This window comes from Aethalodelphis obliquidens, unplaced genomic scaffold, assembly GCF_003676395.1.
Source record: "Aethalodelphis obliquidens isolate GAN/ISIS:26980383/991018 unplaced genomic scaffold, ASM367639v1 scaffold89, whole genome shotgun sequence".
NCBI classification, from domain to species: domain Eukaryota; kingdom Metazoa; phylum Chordata; class Mammalia; order Artiodactyla; family Delphinidae; genus Aethalodelphis; species Aethalodelphis obliquidens.
In genome coordinates this window covers 1,016,553-1,033,511 of record NW_020838033.1, presented here as the reverse complement: position 1 = coordinate 1,033,511, position 16,959 = coordinate 1,016,553, and the positions used below count along the sequence as shown (strand labels likewise).

General features: G+C 52.8%; 1 protein-coding gene across 4 annotated transcripts in view; it reads left to right on the top strand.

The window, feature by feature from the left end:
* ITGA3 (integrin subunit alpha 3) overlaps positions 1-16,959 on the top strand; it is a 34,594-nt gene that overhangs the window by 8,377 nt on the left and 9,258 nt on the right. For 2 of the 4 annotated variants that reach the window (XM_027094738.1, XM_027094740.1), the window contains exons 3-23: positions 143-222; positions 2,361-2,610; positions 4,119-4,205; positions 4,567-4,774; positions 5,233-5,429; positions 7,102-7,190; positions 7,317-7,453; positions 7,621-7,707; positions 8,654-8,721; positions 8,796-8,932; positions 9,527-9,676; positions 9,768-9,865; positions 10,164-10,311; positions 10,587-10,661; positions 11,272-11,351; positions 11,461-11,538; positions 12,596-12,698; positions 12,805-12,987; positions 13,168-13,290; positions 14,030-14,143; positions 15,101-15,199. In XM_027094738.1, coding sequence (XP_026950539.1) covers positions 143-222; positions 2,361-2,610; positions 4,119-4,205; positions 4,567-4,774; positions 5,233-5,429; positions 7,102-7,190; positions 7,317-7,453; positions 7,621-7,707; positions 8,654-8,721; positions 8,796-8,932; positions 9,527-9,676; positions 9,768-9,865; positions 10,164-10,311; positions 10,587-10,661; positions 11,272-11,351; positions 11,461-11,538; positions 12,596-12,698; positions 12,805-12,987; positions 13,168-13,290; positions 14,030-14,143; positions 15,101-15,199 — 2,591 coding nt within the window. Of the gene's footprint in view, positions 1-142; positions 223-2,360; positions 2,611-3,638; positions 3,737-4,118; positions 4,206-4,566; positions 4,775-5,232; positions 5,430-7,101; positions 7,191-7,316; positions 7,454-7,620; positions 7,708-8,653; positions 8,722-8,795; positions 8,933-9,526; positions 9,677-9,767; positions 9,866-10,163; positions 10,312-10,586; positions 10,662-11,271; positions 11,352-11,460; positions 11,539-12,595; positions 12,699-12,804; positions 12,988-13,167; positions 13,291-14,029; positions 14,144-15,100; positions 15,200-15,308; positions 15,399-16,959 lie in introns of those variants that run through there. The other 2 variants (XM_027094739.1, XM_027094741.1) reach the window with 2 other exon arrangements.

Here is a 16,959-nt window from a genome sequence, read left to right as displayed (position 1 = left end):
ATGGGCTGGAGAAGGCGGGGAGGGAGGGCTGCCCTGCTGGAGTGGAAGATCCGGGAGAGACCAACCCCTGCCCCCTGGGTGCTCTTGATGCTGGGAGGGTGGGGTGAGGTGCCCTGGCTCATGACCCCTCCCATGCCCACAGGTGACCCTGACCATCACATTATTGAGGACATGTGGCTCGGGGTGACTGTGGCCAGCCAGGGCCCTGCGGGCAGAGTCCTGGTAAGTGGGCGCTCGCCGTCGGTGTCCCCCTCCAACCCTCTCCTTCGTCTCCCAGGAGCTTCGGAGGGAGGCAGAGGGCAGGAGAAGGGTCCGTTGTGCATGAGCTGGTGCCTTGCAAATGTCCATTTCTGTGGCTGTACGTCTCCACGGCATGTGTGTCCCTTCATCCTGCACTTGTAGCAGGGGCTGGGGGTAGGGAGGGTGTCTGGCGCTCTCCAAGGGCCAGCCTGGGTCCTGTCTGAAGCACCCACTGCCCGCCCCCACGGGGGGGGGGTGTTCACCCTCCGTAGGAATGAGCTGAGGGAACTGTGAGATGGAAAGGGCAGAGAGGGCCTCAGGCAGTGCGGCCTGGGCGCGCTCCTTCCGGGGAGGCCGGCTGGTGGAAGAGGCACAGCCCTGCTGCCCCAGCTCACCCGGCTGGGCTTTGGGGGCCCCCTCCCTGCTGTCAGCTGTCACCTCCTCAATTTCTGAGTCCCAGATAGACAATTTATTTTTCATCTTTAAATTCATGTAACATTTACATACAGTGAATGTACAAATTTTGTTTCAGTTGCGTTTTGACAACTGAACTGCGTTTATACAACTGTGTAACCAACACCCACTAAAGAAATAGCATATTTACATCATTCCAGAAAGCCCACTCCTTTCCAGTCAACCGTCACCCCCATAGCCGTCACCTTTGGATCACGTTGTGATTTCTGTCACCTTTGAACACTGTCATAAGCTCTGGGTTTGACCAGTTCACTGAAACACCCTTTCTAGTCTTTTGTTAAGGATGGTGTGGGTCCAGGTTTCCACTTAAGTCAGTTCTAGATCCTGGGTCCTTCAGCAGTTTTCTGCTCACCCATCCATTCATTCAGTCCGTTTTTGGTGAGCACGTCCTGTGTGCCCTGCACTGAGCCCGCACTACAAACCTTGTAGTTACCCGGGACAGGCTCAGGCCAGTACGAGCATGGGTTTGGCTCACAGCTGGACGGGGACACAGACGGCGAGCAAACAAGAACTAGGCCTGGTTCTGGGTTTCCCCTGGCCCCTGGCTGTTTTTGCAAATACCCTATTCTGATTGATTTGTCCAATAACTCTTCATGGAGCACCTCCCATGTGCAGGGAGAAGCTTCAAGAGAGGCAGCACAGCCTGACACTTAGGAGCTCAGACCCCGGAGCCCCGACAGCCTTCGTTTGAACATCCCCTGCCTCTCTCTAGATGTGAGATCTTAAGCAGGTTTCTCAGTTCTCTGTGCCTCAGTTTCCTTATCTAAAATGGGGAAGATAATTATCCCTACTCCATAGGGCTGGTAGGAGGCTTAAAAGAATGAATATGTGAAGAGCTCAGACTTGTGTCTGGCATACGGTCAGCACTCAGTAAGTGTCAGCCGCTGCTGCTGTGGTTGTTGTTATTCTAATACTGACCTTTCATTAAGAGGGCGAGGCCATCAGGGGACAGCAGAGACGCAAATTCCTAACCTGCTCTGTGTCTAGCTCCTTTTATTTATTTATTTATTATTATTATTATTTTTTTAAATTTTATTTATTTATTTTTTACTTATTTATTTATGGCTGTGTTGGGTCATCGTTTCTGTGCGTGGGCTTTCTCTAGTTGCGGCGAGCGGGGGCCACTCTTCATCGCGGTGTGCGGGCCTCTCACTGTCGAGGCCTCTCGTTGCGGAGCACAGGCTCCAGACGCGCAGGCTCAGTAGTTGTGGCTCACGGGCCCAGTTGCTCCGCGGCATGTGGGATCTTCCCAGACCAGGGCTCGAACCCGTGTCCCCCGCATTGGCAGGCAGATTCTCAACCACTGCACCACCAGGGAAGCCCTGTGTCTAGCTCCTTTTAGACCCAAGGGCCTGAACCCCACATTCTCTCATCCTTTTCCCTTTTCGTTTTGCCAAGATCCCTCAGCCACTCTCAACTCCAGTACCTTCTGGCCTTCCAGAAGTGTTCTCAGCCTTCAGAGCAGGTTTTTGAATTCTGGAAAGGCAATGCAGGTCCAGGCACCACTGTGGGAAGAAAGAAAAGCTGGGAGACCTCTTTCCACTCCCCTCCTGCAAAGCCAGAGGCGCACAGGGCTGTGGAGACACTGCTCCTGAGTCCATGCCGCGGGCTCAGCTGTGTGCGTTGGGGGGGGCTGGGGTCCCCAGGTCTGTGCCCACCGCTACACCCAGGTGTTGTGGTCGGGGTCGGAGGACCAGCGGCGCATGGTGGGCAAGTGCTATGTGAGGGGCAACGACCTGGAGCTGGACCCCAGTGACGACTGGCAGACCTACCACAACGAGATGTGCAATAGCAACACCGACTACCTGGAGACCGGCATGTGTCAGCTGGGCGCCAGCGGCGGCTTCACCCAAAACACTGTGTACTTTGGCGCTCCTGGTGCCTACAACTGGAAAGGTGGGGACCGTGGGGGGAGGGAAGGGGGCAGAGGCCACCACCCCGTTAGGCCCGAGGGCAGCCTGCCAGAGCCTCCACACGAGAGGGCAGAGGAGAGCATTCGTTTGCCAACACCAGCAGCTACCTCGACCTCTGCTATTTTAAAGTGCTTACTAGGTACCAGAGGCTTTACACCTATTCTCTGAATTAATCTTAAAATATGAGTATTATTATACTCATTTTACAGAAAACTGAGCCTCAGGGAGGTGAAGTAAATCAACAGTAAGTTCTGAAACCTGTATTGGATGCAGGCCCATCTGACTCCAGGTTAACCATTTAAAAACTTAAAAAATAAAGCACGTTCCTCGTACAACTACTAAATGGTACAGTAAAGTAAAGAGGAAAAGTGCCCTTCTTCTCCCCCGTCTTCCTTGTCCCATTTCCCAGTGTATGCTGCTAAGTGTCTTGTGGCTCCTTCCAGACTTATTTTAGAATGTATAGGTATCTTAACACACACACACACAATCACATTAAACATACTGTTCTGCTACTTCCTTTTCACACATCGATAAACTGTGGGCATCTTTTCATGTCCGTATATACAGGGCAGTCTTTTGGGAGGGCTGCAGAGATTTCCTTGTATCCAAAGTCATGCTTGTATCTGCCACACCACCTACTGCCTCTCAGGAGTCTGACGGCTCACACCCCCTCCACCTGCCTCTCTCCACCACATAGGCTGTAGCAACAGTGGCCGCTTTTCCCTTACTGCACCTACTATTGCAGAATCAACAGGCAGAGGGAGCCCAGAATCTTGTTTTGCTTTTTTTCATTGCAGTATAGTCGACATACAATATTTTGTTAGTTTCAGGTGTACAACATAGTGGTTCAGCATTTAAATACATTACAAGATGATCACCCCTATAAGTGAAGAAACAATCTGTCCCCATACAAAGTGATTACGTTATTATTGACTATATTTCTTATGCTCTATGTTACATCCCAATGATTTATTTATTTCGTCCTCTTGACCCACAGGTAGCGCAGGGCGTAGTCACCGCTCTGGGCTTGCCCGAGGCCGAGGCCTCTGCTCGCTCTGCTAGTCTTACCTCCCACCCCTTGCTCCTGTAGACTCTTGGCAGGGCCACAGGTACTCTCCAGCAGCAGCCCTGGGGAGCAGGGTAGGGGTAGGCAGCCCGAGTCTGGGGCAGGATTACGAGGAGATAATGGTGTGGAGTCTGGCTTCGGTGTCTAGGGTGAGGGAAATGTCATCTAGTATCTGGGTGCCTGGATGACTGGATTCCAGCTGGACAACTAGCTCTCCATCCCTGAGCCTCACTTTTCTCATCTGCAAAATGGGGGTCATCGTTCTACCTCACAGAATTGTTAAAATAAAGAGGAAGTGATTTGCAAATGGCGAAGTACTCACAAATAAAAGGGGTTATTATTATCCTTATCTGGAGGTGGGGGGCCTGGACATAGTGGAGGAAAGGAGTCGTGACTTATACTCCCCCCCTCAAATCCTTGTGAAGGAAACAGCTACATGATTCAGCGGAAGGACTGGGATTTATCCGAATATAGTTACAAGGACCCAGCGGACCAAGGCAACCTCTACATTGGTGAGTCCTGTGGTGGTGGCCCTTTGGGTGGAGAGGAGGAAAGGGGCTCAGTGGCCCTCTCACCTTCAGTGTCTGGTGGAAGAGTGAGGCCAGGGTGCAGTGCGACTAGTGGCATTTAATTCAGCGAGCACGCAGTTATTGAGCACCACCTGTATGCCCCCAAGATGCAGAGTCATGACCCTCATGGAGCTCACGGTCCAGTGTGCAGGCAGGACTGGGGGCTGGGCATCCAAGGTCCACCTTCTTGCCCAACTTAGAATAGAGGAACAGAAGATAATGGGGGGATATTGGGAGGTGGGTCCAGAGTAGAAGGGGACAAAACTTACTGGAGCCTTGATTGACCACCTTCCCCGCTTCCCAGGCTACACGATGCAGGTGGGCAGTGCCGTCCTGCACCCTACGAGCACCACCATTGTGACGGGTGCCCCTCGGCACCAACATGTGGGCGCTGTCTTTTTGCTGAGCCAGGAGGCGGGTGGAGACCTGCGGAGGAGGCAGGTGCTGGAGGGCAGGCAGGTGGGCGCCTATTTTGGCAGCGCCATTGCCCTGGCAGACCTGAACAATGATGGGTGAGAATCCAGGGATGTTTCTCTGGGGCCGGGATTATGGTGAGGGGGGCGGGCTTGCCCAAAGCAGGGCAGAGAAATGGAGGTTTGCCATTGTGCATTTCTTTGCGTGCTGTTTGCAGGGATTGGCTAGTCAATTTTGCATGTTGATCTGCAATCAGACTTTATGGGATTCTGGGTATTTGCATGTCAGTTTCATGAGGCTTGCATCTCCTCGTCTACGCCTGTCATCTGTATGGCTCTAGTGGATGTGGGCTGTTTGGGTGTGACCTGTGTCTACATGGCTTCTCCACAACGTGTGTTTTCTATTAGACGGGTCACAGTGACGCTTCCTTGTCCTTCCCACGACCTATGGCCAGAGGCGCCATTTGTATAGTCACGTGCCCTGCCTGGCACAGTTGTGTCTGCTAAATAAGAGTTACGCTGCATGTCCCATCTCCACCTTCTTCTCTCCTGTGCAGGTGGCAGGACCTCCTGGTGGGTGCCCCCTATTACTTTGAGCGGAAAGAGGAGGTAGGGGGTGCTATTTATGTCTTCATGAACCAGGCAGGCACCTCCTTCCCGGCCCACCCCTCCCTCCTTCTTCACGGCCCCAGTCGCTCTGCCTTTGGCTTCTCCGTGGCAAGCATCGGTGACATCAACCAGGATGGATTCCAGGGTATGAGCCAGCACTCCTGCCCCAGCATCCACTGACTGAGAGCCAGCTTCATACCAGGCTTGACAGGGTCCGAAGAGAAGACAGGCTGGGGCCCAGGTCTGGGGAGCTCACAGCAGTGCTGGAGAGACAGCGTGCAAAGGGAGCCCCCACAGAGGCGAGCTTGGTAGACCTCCTGGAGGAGTGGACGTACCACTGGGCATCAAAGGCTGGGCTGAGCGTGCACAGTGGAGGGAAGAGAAGGGGCACAACATGAGTGTGGTCCACTTGCCTGATGTGCTCAGATCTAGTAGGTGTGGGTTGTTCGCATCAGAGATGAGGCTGGAGAGGTGGTGTAGGGGTGGGGTGGACGCTTTGAAAGCCAGGCAGAAAAACTCGGGCTTTATATTCGGGTTATGGCAGAGCGGTGTCCAAAAAGATCTGGGGGCAGGGATTTGATATGATAGCTTGGTACCTTGCAAGATGATTCTGGAGGGAGATGTGGGATGGATGGATGCGGGGAGCAAGGCTGGGGGTGTTAAGATCAAGAATATAGTATATCAGGTGTGGGACGTTAAGCGCTGGGACAAGGTAGACGTCCCAGATATAGGGGATGCCATTAGTGCTCTGCAGGACTTGGGGACCAATCAGACCTGGTGTATCAAGGAGAGGGGCAAATCGAGGGGTCGAGCCTGGTTGCCACGGGAGCACCTGGCGTATCTGTAAATCATTTCTCTGACAACCTCAACTTCCCAGAACATACCTGAGAACCAAAAGGAAGGCAGAGGCGCCGCTAAAGAGACAAAACAGGTGCTAGAAAGTCTAGTTAATGAAGCCCAAGCACTTACTGATACAAGAGTTGCCCAGTTGTCACTCAGGACCTACTTCCTTTTCCTTTTCTAACAAGCTTGGCTTTCTGGTTACCTAGACCTTATCAGATCAAAAGCAGAAAACTAGAAAGTTTAAGAAGACAAAACGTTTTGGATTTATTTGTGCAAATAATGGTTAGAATTTAAAAGCCTGGCCATTTTAACAAGTAAAGCTCACTAGAGTGTTGTGATTAAAATCCCAGCCCCCACACAGAGACAGACGTGGGCTTAGAGCCTCTTCTCTACTCCTTAGCTGTGTGACTTTGGGTTTCCTGAGCCTTTTTTTCTCATCTATGAAGTGGGGACGGTAGTACCTACTGCCAAGAGAAAAAACAAAACAAAGTAGTACCTACTGCCAGTACTCTTGTGAGGACTGGATGACATGAGTGCTTGATAACTACCTGGCAAAGTCACCAACGGATAACACCTGCTTTTGTGGCCCTGCTGGTAAATGTCATTAGAAGGACCAGGTGTCTGGAGGGGCGGTTGGTCAGGGAGAAGGAAGGCACTGCAATAAGGGAAAACAAACAACAGCCAGTGGTCAGAAATCTGGGGTTTAGGCCTGCTGGACACATTAACTTGCTGTGTGACTTTGGGTAAGTCACTTTCCTCTTCTGGGCCTAATTTCCCTCTTATAAAAGAGGCAATTGGGTGCCCAGTGGTCCCAGTTTTAATCCTGAGCCACAGAGCTCTGTTCCCTGATGCTCTGAGCACTGTCTTGACAGGGAGGTCAATGCCATGCTGGGCTCTGTGGCCTGGAGCACAGGGTTGGGGAACTGTGGGGCCCAGAGTACACGGGGTGACCCTGTACTGTATCTCTTCCCCAGACGTTGCCGTGGGAGCCCCTTTCGAGGGCTTGGGCAAAGTGTACATCTACCACGGCAGCTCCAGGGGGCTCCTCAGACAGCCCCAGCAGGTATGGATGGACAGGGACGGAGGGGCCCTTCCTCCTTTCCCTCATCCACCCCTCCCTATTCCCCCTGGGCCCCGCTCCCTGGAGCCTACCCCAGAGCCTGTCCTCACCACTTCCCTCTGCCTCCAGGTAATAGACGGAGAGAAGCTGGGACTGCCTGGCTTGGCCACCTTCGGATACTCCCTGAGTGGGCAGATGGATGTGGATGAGAACCTCTACCCAGACCTGCTGGTGGGGAGCCTGTCAGACCACATCGTGCTGCTGCGGTGAGCCAGGGCGACAGTGGATGGGGGCCTTTCTCTCCTCCATCCCTGTCTGCGTGGAGCCCCAGCTCGGTCCACCTTCAGCATCATGTCCGTGCAAACCTGAGCCCCGACCCCAGCCTGGCCTGGGACAGGCCAGAGGCATTGATGTCTGTGGGTTTTCCATGCAGGGCCCGGCCTGTCATCAACATCCTCCACAGAACCTTGGTGGCCAGGCCATCTGTACTGGACCCTGCACTCTGCACAGCCACCTCCTGGTGAGACCCTCAGGCCCCACTCTGCCCACCCATTCCTCCTGATGTATGGGAAGGCTCTCCCAAAACCCTCCCCTGGCAACTCCCGATATCCCACCATTAAAGGGCTGATTCTTGGGTAAGCATGGCCCTCCCTACCCAACCTCATTAAAAAGCAAAATTCCTTGCAGGAGGTAATGGGTGAATTGGGGGTGGGGGCAATAGGGCACGGTGGTTGAGAGTGGGAGCTCTGACTGCCTGGTTCAAATTCCAGCTATGGCCATTGCAGTGGTGGGGATGGGCTCTGGGGGGTGAGATCCTGGAAGGGGAGGGAAGAGAAAGACAGTTAGGTGATGGGATGTGGGGAAGGAGAGAGAACCACCCTGAGCAAATTAATCTCTCTGAATCTCAGATTCCTTGCCTATAAAACAAAGTTAATAACCGATTCACAGGGCTGCTGTGATAATCAAATGAGATAATATACAAATAGCCCTTAGCATGGCTCTCTCTAAACCCTGAGTGCTCAAAAAATGTTAGTTGCTAAGATGGTTACAGTAATGATGGTGATGACCCCAAGGTCTGTGTGTGAATGAGGGTACTGGATCAGAAGGCAGGGGGAGACAGGGCAGGGGAGTGGGGGGCGGGGTGGGGAGGGAGATCTGGACTGGGGATCCTGCCCAAGACTGGGCTGGGCCAACAACTGACTAATGACTTCAGGCAACTCCTGCTCTCAGGGCCTCCGTTTCCCCATTGGTGCCCTCTAACCCTGTTTTCTATGGCTCTGATGAGAGTGGGGAGGGAAGGGGCCAGGGACACCCCAGCCCAACCCTGTGGACTCCCCAGTTCTGTCCCTGCCTTTTCCCTGAAGGGCCCTGTTCCGCCTTGCCCAGGAAAGGGGGTGAAAGCCAGGGCCTGGATATCTGGGTCCCACTGTGACCAGACCCTCCTCCATGTCCCCCACCCTCAACAGTGTGCAGGTAGAGCTGTGCTTTGCTTACAACCAGAGTGCCGGGGACCCCAACTACAGGCGGAACATCAGTGAGTGCTGGGCTGCAGGGTGAGGGGGAGGGCATGCTCACCTGGTCACTTGCTGACCACACTGTGCACCGCAGCCCTGGCCTACACTTTGGAGGCCGACCGGGACCGCCGCCCGCCCCGGCTCCGCTTTGCACGCAGTCAGTCAGCTATCTTCCATGGCTTCTTCTCCATGCCCGAGATGCGCTGCCAGATGCTGGAGCTGCTCCTGATGGTGAGGGAGGGGCGAGGGGTGGCACGTGGGCTCCATGGCCCCAGGAAGAGGTAGCCAGAGTCCCCAAGGTCAAGGGTGAGGGAATGAGGTCTCCCCAGAGACAGAGGTGGCAGGTCGGCCTGGAAGACCATAGGTAAGTAGAGGGTACAGTGCACAGCACCCAGCCCATGGTAGAGGAGAGAGGAGCCCCTTGGAGTACGGATGGGGGCCACAGTGAGGGGTGTGAAATTCTTGCCTCAGCTCACCTCTGGGGAAAAGGCATCCGTTAGTAGGGGCAGGCTCAGGCTCTCTCTGGGACATCAGGGTGAGAAGGAAGAACTCAACCTGGGAACCCCAGGGATGAAGGGAAGCTCAACCCTCCCCCCAGAGGGTTCCCTGGAGAGGAGGAGCCCCACCTTCTCACTTGTGGGTCAAGGTGGTACCAGTGGGGTCAATTTGGTGATCAGACCAGGGGGTTCAGCCTTATAGGGGGTTTTCAGGGTTGAGGCGGGGTGGGGGCCTTCAGCTCCTCCCTAGGGGTTTAGGATGGTGTGAGGATTCAACTTGGTTTGGAGGGCAGTGCAGAGCTGGGTTCAGCGCGCCTTCCTTTCCCAGGACAACGTCCGTGACAAACTCCGACCCATCATCATCTCCATGAACTACTCTTTACCTTTGCGGATGCCTGAGCGCCCCCGACTGGGGCTTCGGTCCCTGGACGCCTACCCGGTCCTCAACCAGGCGCAGGCTCTGGAGAACCACACGGAGGTGGGTGGGGCCGAAGGACAGGGACCCGGAGAGCTGTGGGGCCAGAGGGCGCTGTGAGTGGTGGGCCCTCCACGCCTCCGACCACCCCCAGGTCCAGTTCCAGAAGGAGTGCGGGCCGGACAACAAGTGCGACAGCAACTTGCAGATGCAGGCGGCCTTCGTGTCTGAGCTGGGGCAGCGGCTGAGCAGGTGCGCTCTGGACCGCGGGGATTGGCCAAGGGTGGGGCGGACTTCACTGGCTTTGGGGAATTGAGGGGCGGGGCCCTATTGGTCTGGAAGAGGGGAGAGAACTGGTAAGATCTGAGGGGAGGCGTCTCAGAGAGAGGCGAATCGGAGAGGAGGGACCTTAATTAGCGGGGTGGGAGCTGTTCAGACTGGCCTTCCCTGGCCAGAAAAGGGGCTTTCTTCTGGGGGGCGGGGCCTAACAGGTCTGGGGCGGGCTCGGGGGCGGGGCTTTGGGCTCAGCCGGGGGCTCCTCCCCTCTCAGGCTCCCATACAGTAGAGACTTCCGAAAACTGCTGCTGAGCATCAACTTGACCAACACCCCAAGCCGGGAGCGGGCTGGGGAAGACGCCCACGAGGCGCTGCTCACCTTGGCGGTGCCTCCCGCCCTGCTGCTGTCCTCAGTGCGCCCCGTGAGTGCCTTCCGCCCCCTCGGAGCCCAATCACGGCTTCACCACGTATATGCATCCTTCATACATGTCATGTACATGTGTTGTCATTTGCCATGTGTTCCCCGCCCCCCCCCCAACTACTCTAGGCTGGGCTTCCTCAGGTGCCTGCAGCGTCTCTGCTGCTAGGGGAACACATGGGTTCTCAGGCCTCTAGGGCTTCAGGCCCTGTACCACAGGAGAGGGGCGGGACAAGCCCTAGTCTGACCACCCAGACCTGATTTGTCTTCTTTCTTCAGCCTGGAGCTTGCCAAGCCAACGAGACCATGACCATTGTTTGCGAGCTGGGGAACCCCTTCAAACGGAACCAGAGGGTGAGCGCCGACCACACCCTCCCAACCCTGTGGGTCCCAGGCTACTCCTCTGATGAGTTCCTTATCTTCACTCTGCCTGCCTGCTTCCCAGGCTCCCTTGAAGCAAAGAGCCAGAGTGGAGGAGGGGGGGATACAGTAGGGGGTGGGGAGAGACCCAGAGACAGAAAAATGGGGCCACTAGGGAGCTATGCGCAAAGCTAGAGCAGGTGGAGGTGAGGAAACCGATTTTGCTGAGCACCTACTATGTGCCAGGCCCTGACCCCAAGGCTGTGCTTCTTTTATACGATATAATTCTCACAACCTTCTGAGGAGGTAGATGCTGATTTACAGAAAGGAAACATGGGCTTACATAGTTTCAGTGATTGCTCAAGGTCATGTGGCTCAAAAGTAGCAGAGATATTACTAACAGAAGAGAATGGGAAAAGGGAAACAGAAGGGGCTAGGAAGGTGGAAAAGTGGAGACAGGTGGCAGTGGGAGACTGCACCCTGAATGGGAGGAGGAGGCCAGAGAACCAACTCCTTAGCGTAGCATTCAGCCCCTCGCTTCCCCATGGCATCACCGCTGCCTGGCCCCAAACGCCCCTCTCTGCCTCCCTCACCCTCATGGCAGATGGAGCTGCTCATTGCCTTCGAGGTCATTGGGGTGACCCTGCACACAAGGGAACTCCAGGCACAGCTGCAGCTCTCCACGTGAGTGACCTCGAGAAGCCAGGCTATGTCGGGGTTGAGATGTCCTGGGCCCCCCCACCCCAGCCTTAGCTGACACATTCCTCCCCTCCCCTCCCCATTCTTTCCCCAGGTCAAGTCACCAGGATGACCTGTGGCCCATAACCCTGACTCTGCTGGTGGACTACACACTCCAGGCCTCGCTCAGCATGTGGGTACCACTCCCCCCAACCCCAGCCTGCTGGGCCTGAGCTAGGGTCTCCCCTCCCTAAGGTGTCTCTCAAGCTCCTCTGAGACACCTCCCCTGGCTTGGTATCCTTAGGCCAAGACATAACAACATCACTATCATTATTGTTACTATTATTATTATTCTCCTTGCAAAGCAGGTAGCAGTGGAGGAATCAGAAACTCTGGGGCTAAGGTGTTGGTGTGGCCCTGCCATTTCATGAGAGCTTGTTGTGCTAAGGATTTTTTTTTTTTAAACATCTTTATTGGAGTATAATTGCTTTACAATGGTGTGTTAGTTTAGGCTTTATAACAAAGTGAATCAGCTATACATATACATATATCTCCATATCTTTTCCCTCTTGCGTCTCCCTCCCTCCCACCCTCCCTATCCCACCCCTCTAGGTGGACACAAAGCACAGAGCTGATCTCCCTGTGCTATGCGGCTGCTTCCCACTAGCTATCTATTTTACGTTTGGTAGTGTATATATGTCCATGCCACTCTCTCACTTTGTCCCAGCTTACCCTTCCCCCTCCTCGTGTCCTCAGGTCCATTCTCTAGTAGTTCTGTGTCTTTATTCCAGTCTTGCCCCTAGGTTCTTCATGACCATTTTTTTAAATTTTAAATTCCATATATATGTGTTAGCATACAGTAGTTGTTTTTCTCTTTCTGACTTACTTCCCTCTGTATGACAGACTCTAGGGGAAGCAACCTAAGTGTCCATCAACAGATGAATGGATAAAGAAGATGTGGCATGTATATACAATGCTAAGGATTTTATATACATCATCTCATTGTCTTCTCACAACAGCCCCATTATATAGTGACCCTGCTTAACAGATTATCCCCACTTTACAGATGAAGAAACTGAGGCTCAGAGAGGATAAATAACTTGTTTGAGGCCATACAGCTAGTAAATGCTAGAGCTGGGGTTTATCTCAGGTCTGCCTGATATCAGAGGAGTTGTAGTTAACCTTGGTGCCCCCGCCCCCGCAAGGGCCCCTCCCATCCCCTGTGACTCCAGCATCTTTCTTACCCCTAGGGTGAGTCACCGGCTACAAAGCTTCTTTGGGGGGACAGTGATGGGTGAGTCTGGCATGAAAACTGTGGAGGATGTGGGAAGCCCCCTCAAGTATGAGTTCCAGGTAAGGGGACCTCTGGGTCCAGGGTCTGAGGGTGTGAGGGTGGGGGTTGGTGAGATGGGGGTGGTTTTCCAGGAGACAGTAGCCATGACACCCCTTGTACCCGCAGGTGGGCCCAGTGGGGGAAGGGCTGGCAGCCCTTGGTGCCCTGATCCTGGGGCTGGAGTGGCCGTATGAAGTCAGCAATGGCAAGTGGTTGCTATACCCCACAGAGATCACGGTCCACGGCAATGGGTCCTGGCACTGCCGGCCACCTGGAGACCTCGTCAACCCTCTCAACCTCACTCTCTCTGTAAGGACACCAGGGGAAGCGTTCACTTGCATCTCATTTCCTTTGCAAGCTGCAGGGCAGAAAGGCCGGCGTCTTCCTCTCCCTCCCCTCCTGCATCTCTGGGGCCTGCCCCTCCACCTGCCCTTTCCTCCTCTCCTCACCTTTGATCCTCCCTCCAGCAAATCACCTCTTCCCCCTCAGGTTCCTGGGGACAGGCCGCCATCTCCACAACGCAGGCGGCGACAACTGCACCCCGGGGGAGGCCAGGGCCCCCTGCCGGTCACTCTGGCTGCTGCCAAAAAAGCCAAGTCTGAGATCCAGCTGGTGAGTGACGGGGCAAGGTTGGAGGGGATTGCGCCCGCCCATCACAGGGTGGGTGGGCACCTGGGGGCACACGAAGCAAGGGAGACAGGTGCTACGCCCCAGGAGAACCCAGTCTGATGAGGTGATGTGGCCCCTGCCTTCAGGAGCCTCCAGTCAGGGGGGGGGACTCATCTTCTGCCCTCAGAGGGACCCCGCTGCCCTTGCCTTGTGTTGGGGAGCAGCCAGTACAGTGGACTGAAGGAAGCAATACTGATTCTGTTCCCAGGAGCCCCAACCTGTTGGGAGTGATATAGATGCTCAAAGCTTTGATCATTAGGGCTGGGAATGGGGAGAGGCAAGGTGAAGACAGGGTGCAGGGCGCCTTCTGTCAGAAGGGAGAGGGGAGCAGGCCTGGGCAGCAAGTTGAGGTCTAGCTGGGTGGAGAGGGAGAAGTGGCCTTCCAAGTAAAGGGAGCCGGCAGGAACAAAGCCTCAGCGTGGGAAGGCATTGGAAAGGTGGCGTTTGGGATTGGGCCCCATTTACACGAACAAGGATCAGATTTCCCGTGCCCCCTGTCGCTGGCATCTATATATGCCTGGCCCAAAGAATGTGCCTTAAACACGTAAGTGCAGTGTGCATGAGTGAAGGGATTAGGGCAGGCCCCTTCAGGTCAGCCATGGGTGGGACAAAGCCAGGGGCGAAGCCTGAAGAATCTAGAGACCCAGACTGTCTCGTGTTCTGTGTTCCCTGCCCACCTCAGAGCTGTGGCGGTGACCACACCCGCTGTGTGTGGCTGGAGTGCCGGATTCCTGATGCCCCCGTCATCACCAACGTGACGGTGCAGGCACGAGTGTGGAACAGCACCTTCATCGAGGTCAGTGCTGGAGTCTGGAGGTCTCCACTGCCACCCATCCGGGCAGGGAGAGCAACAGGAAGAGGATGAGGCCAGGGTGCATGTGTGTGCCCGAGTGTGTGTCAGTGACTGCCTGGAGATTGATACATGCTGGGCTGTGCACCTGTTGCTGTGTGCTGTGTCAGTGTTAGTCTGTGCATCTGTGTGTGGGATATGACATAAGTTTGTCTCTAGCCAAGATGACCGTCTCTCACATGTTCATTATTCTGTCACGTGTCCATTGCTTTCCCACCTCCCTGCTTTAGTCCGTGCTGTTCCTTCCCCCGGGATGCCAGCTCGCCTCTGTTATCTCTGCATGTAAACTTCTGTTCAGGCTTCACAGTCTCCCTCAAGAGACCACCAGTGAGGTCTTTTCTGACTTTTCTAGCCGAAAATGACCTCTCCCCTCTGGACACGCACAGAACTTTCTCAGAAGCCACACGTGCCGCTCACCATGCTCTGCTCTGGGTTGCAGTGCCAGCCATCTTGTGCCACCTAGACCAAACTTTTTCTGTAGATGACTAGATTAAACGTCTTTTCAGCTCTGTGGGCCACGTGCTCTCTGTTGCAACTACTCAATTCTGCACAGTAGCACGAAGCTGCCGCAGACAATACATAGATGAATGGGAGCGTCTATGTGCCAGAAATACTTTATTTACAAAAGCAGGTCATGGGCCAGATTTAGCCCACAGGCCGGACCTAGACGGTGACCTTCATTGTCTCTGCTGTCCCCAGCATCCAGCACAGGACCTGACGCACGGATGAATGAATGACGTGTGTTCGTGTGTGGAGGAGAGGCCTGGTGTCAGGTCCTTTTGGGTGCTGCTTAAGGATGGGCGGATGGTGTCCTGGGGGTTGTTGTTGACCCTGAGGGAGGGTCAGGAGAGAGGCTCAGAGGGGCTTCAGCTGCTTCTATTGACCCATCCTTCCCCCCTCCAGGATTACAAAGACTTTGACCGAGTCAGGATAGCCAGCTGGGCCACCCTGTTCCTCCGAACCAGCGTCCCCACCATCAACATGGAGAACAAGACGGTGCGGGTGAGTGACCGTGCTAGGAGACAGCAGTGCCTGGCCAGGGCATGGGAGAACAGGGCATCTTTCCAGAGCATGTTCGCACGCTTTAGCTATGTGGTCTCAATCTCGGCAGCACGTTGGAATCCTCTGGAGGACTTCTGGTGTCTGGACTACACCCCTGATCAATGAAATCTGAGTCTGTGGAGGTGGGACCCCAGTGTTGGTACGTTAAAAAGTGCCCCCCAGTGATTCTACCGTGCAGCCAGGCTTGAGAACCTCTGCGTGAGCTCATTTGATCTGCACGACATCTCTGTGAAGATGTGCCATCTCCGTGGAAACTTGAAAAGAAAGTTCCCAAACTTGATTCTGAGTTACATATGGAAGAATAAATATGACAAAATCCCTAATAATTTGTTATGAAAGGGATATAAGTGGAGATATGAAGGGGATAGGTATAGGAGGCGAATGAAGTTTTGGTTAAATACATTATGATACATTTCCTAAAATTAATTAAGGTAGTATAGGAAGGGCCAGAAAGATCAATGGAACAGGATAGAAATTTACTTTATTATACAGATGGCATTTTAAATCAGGAGAAAAAGGTAAACAAGTAGTATTGGGAGAACACATTTGGAAAGTAAAGGCAAACCCCTGCCTCACACCGTAAACAAAAACACATTTGAGTTAGATTAAATATTTAAATATTGGAAATAAAATCTATTATACCAGAAGAAAATTCAGGAAATAATTTAATAATCTTTAATTATGGAAAAAGGGAGTTATTTTATTAAACCCAGAAGTCACAAAGGAAAAATTTGACAAATTAGACTATATGAAATTTTATTTTTTAAATTTTTATTGGAGTATAGTTGATTTACAATGTTGTATTAGTTTCAGGTGTACAGCAAAATGAATCAGTTATAAGAGACTATATGAAATTTTAAATCTGTGTACAGCAAAAGAGATGTAAGGAAACTAAAAAGGCAAATGATACATTGCTTTTTAAAAAAGTTTATAGCATACATGACAAAGTATTGATAGACATATATATATATATATATATATATTTTTTTTTTTTTTTTGCGGTACGCGGGCCTCTCACTGTTGTGGCCTCTCCTGTTGTGGAACACAGGCTCCAGACGCGCAGGCTCAGCGGCCATGGCTCATGGGCCCAGCCGCTCCGTGGCATGTGGGATCTTCCCGGACCGGGGCACAAACCCATGTCCCCTGCATCGGCAGGTGGACTCCCAACCACTGCGCCACCAGGGAAGCCCAACATATTTTTAATACATAAAGATAAAGGGTGGCATAGAGATAAACAGGCAGTGTACATAGAGTGAAATACCAAGGTTCAATTCAATAGTAAAGAAATAAAAATAATAGCAATAAGATTTTTTTCCTATCATATTAGAAAATATTAAAAAGAATAATGCTGTCCGGTGCTGATGAGGTAGAAGGAAATGCTATTGATTGGAATATAAAGTGATGGATTCTTTTTGGAGATGAATTTATCAATATCTATTAAATTTTAATTGCACATTTCCTTTGATCCTGCACATGATAATATATCTTAAGGAGCTAATAGGACAAGTTTGCAAACATAAATATATGGGAATATTTTTTTTTTTTGGGAATATTTTTATAGCATTGTTTATGATGGCATAAGATTGGAAACAATCTAAATGTCTTTCAGTAGGAGATTGGTTCAGTAAATTATGGTACATTTCCTACAATGACTATGCAGTCATCAGAAGAGATTAGGTTGATCTTTATTAATTGACATC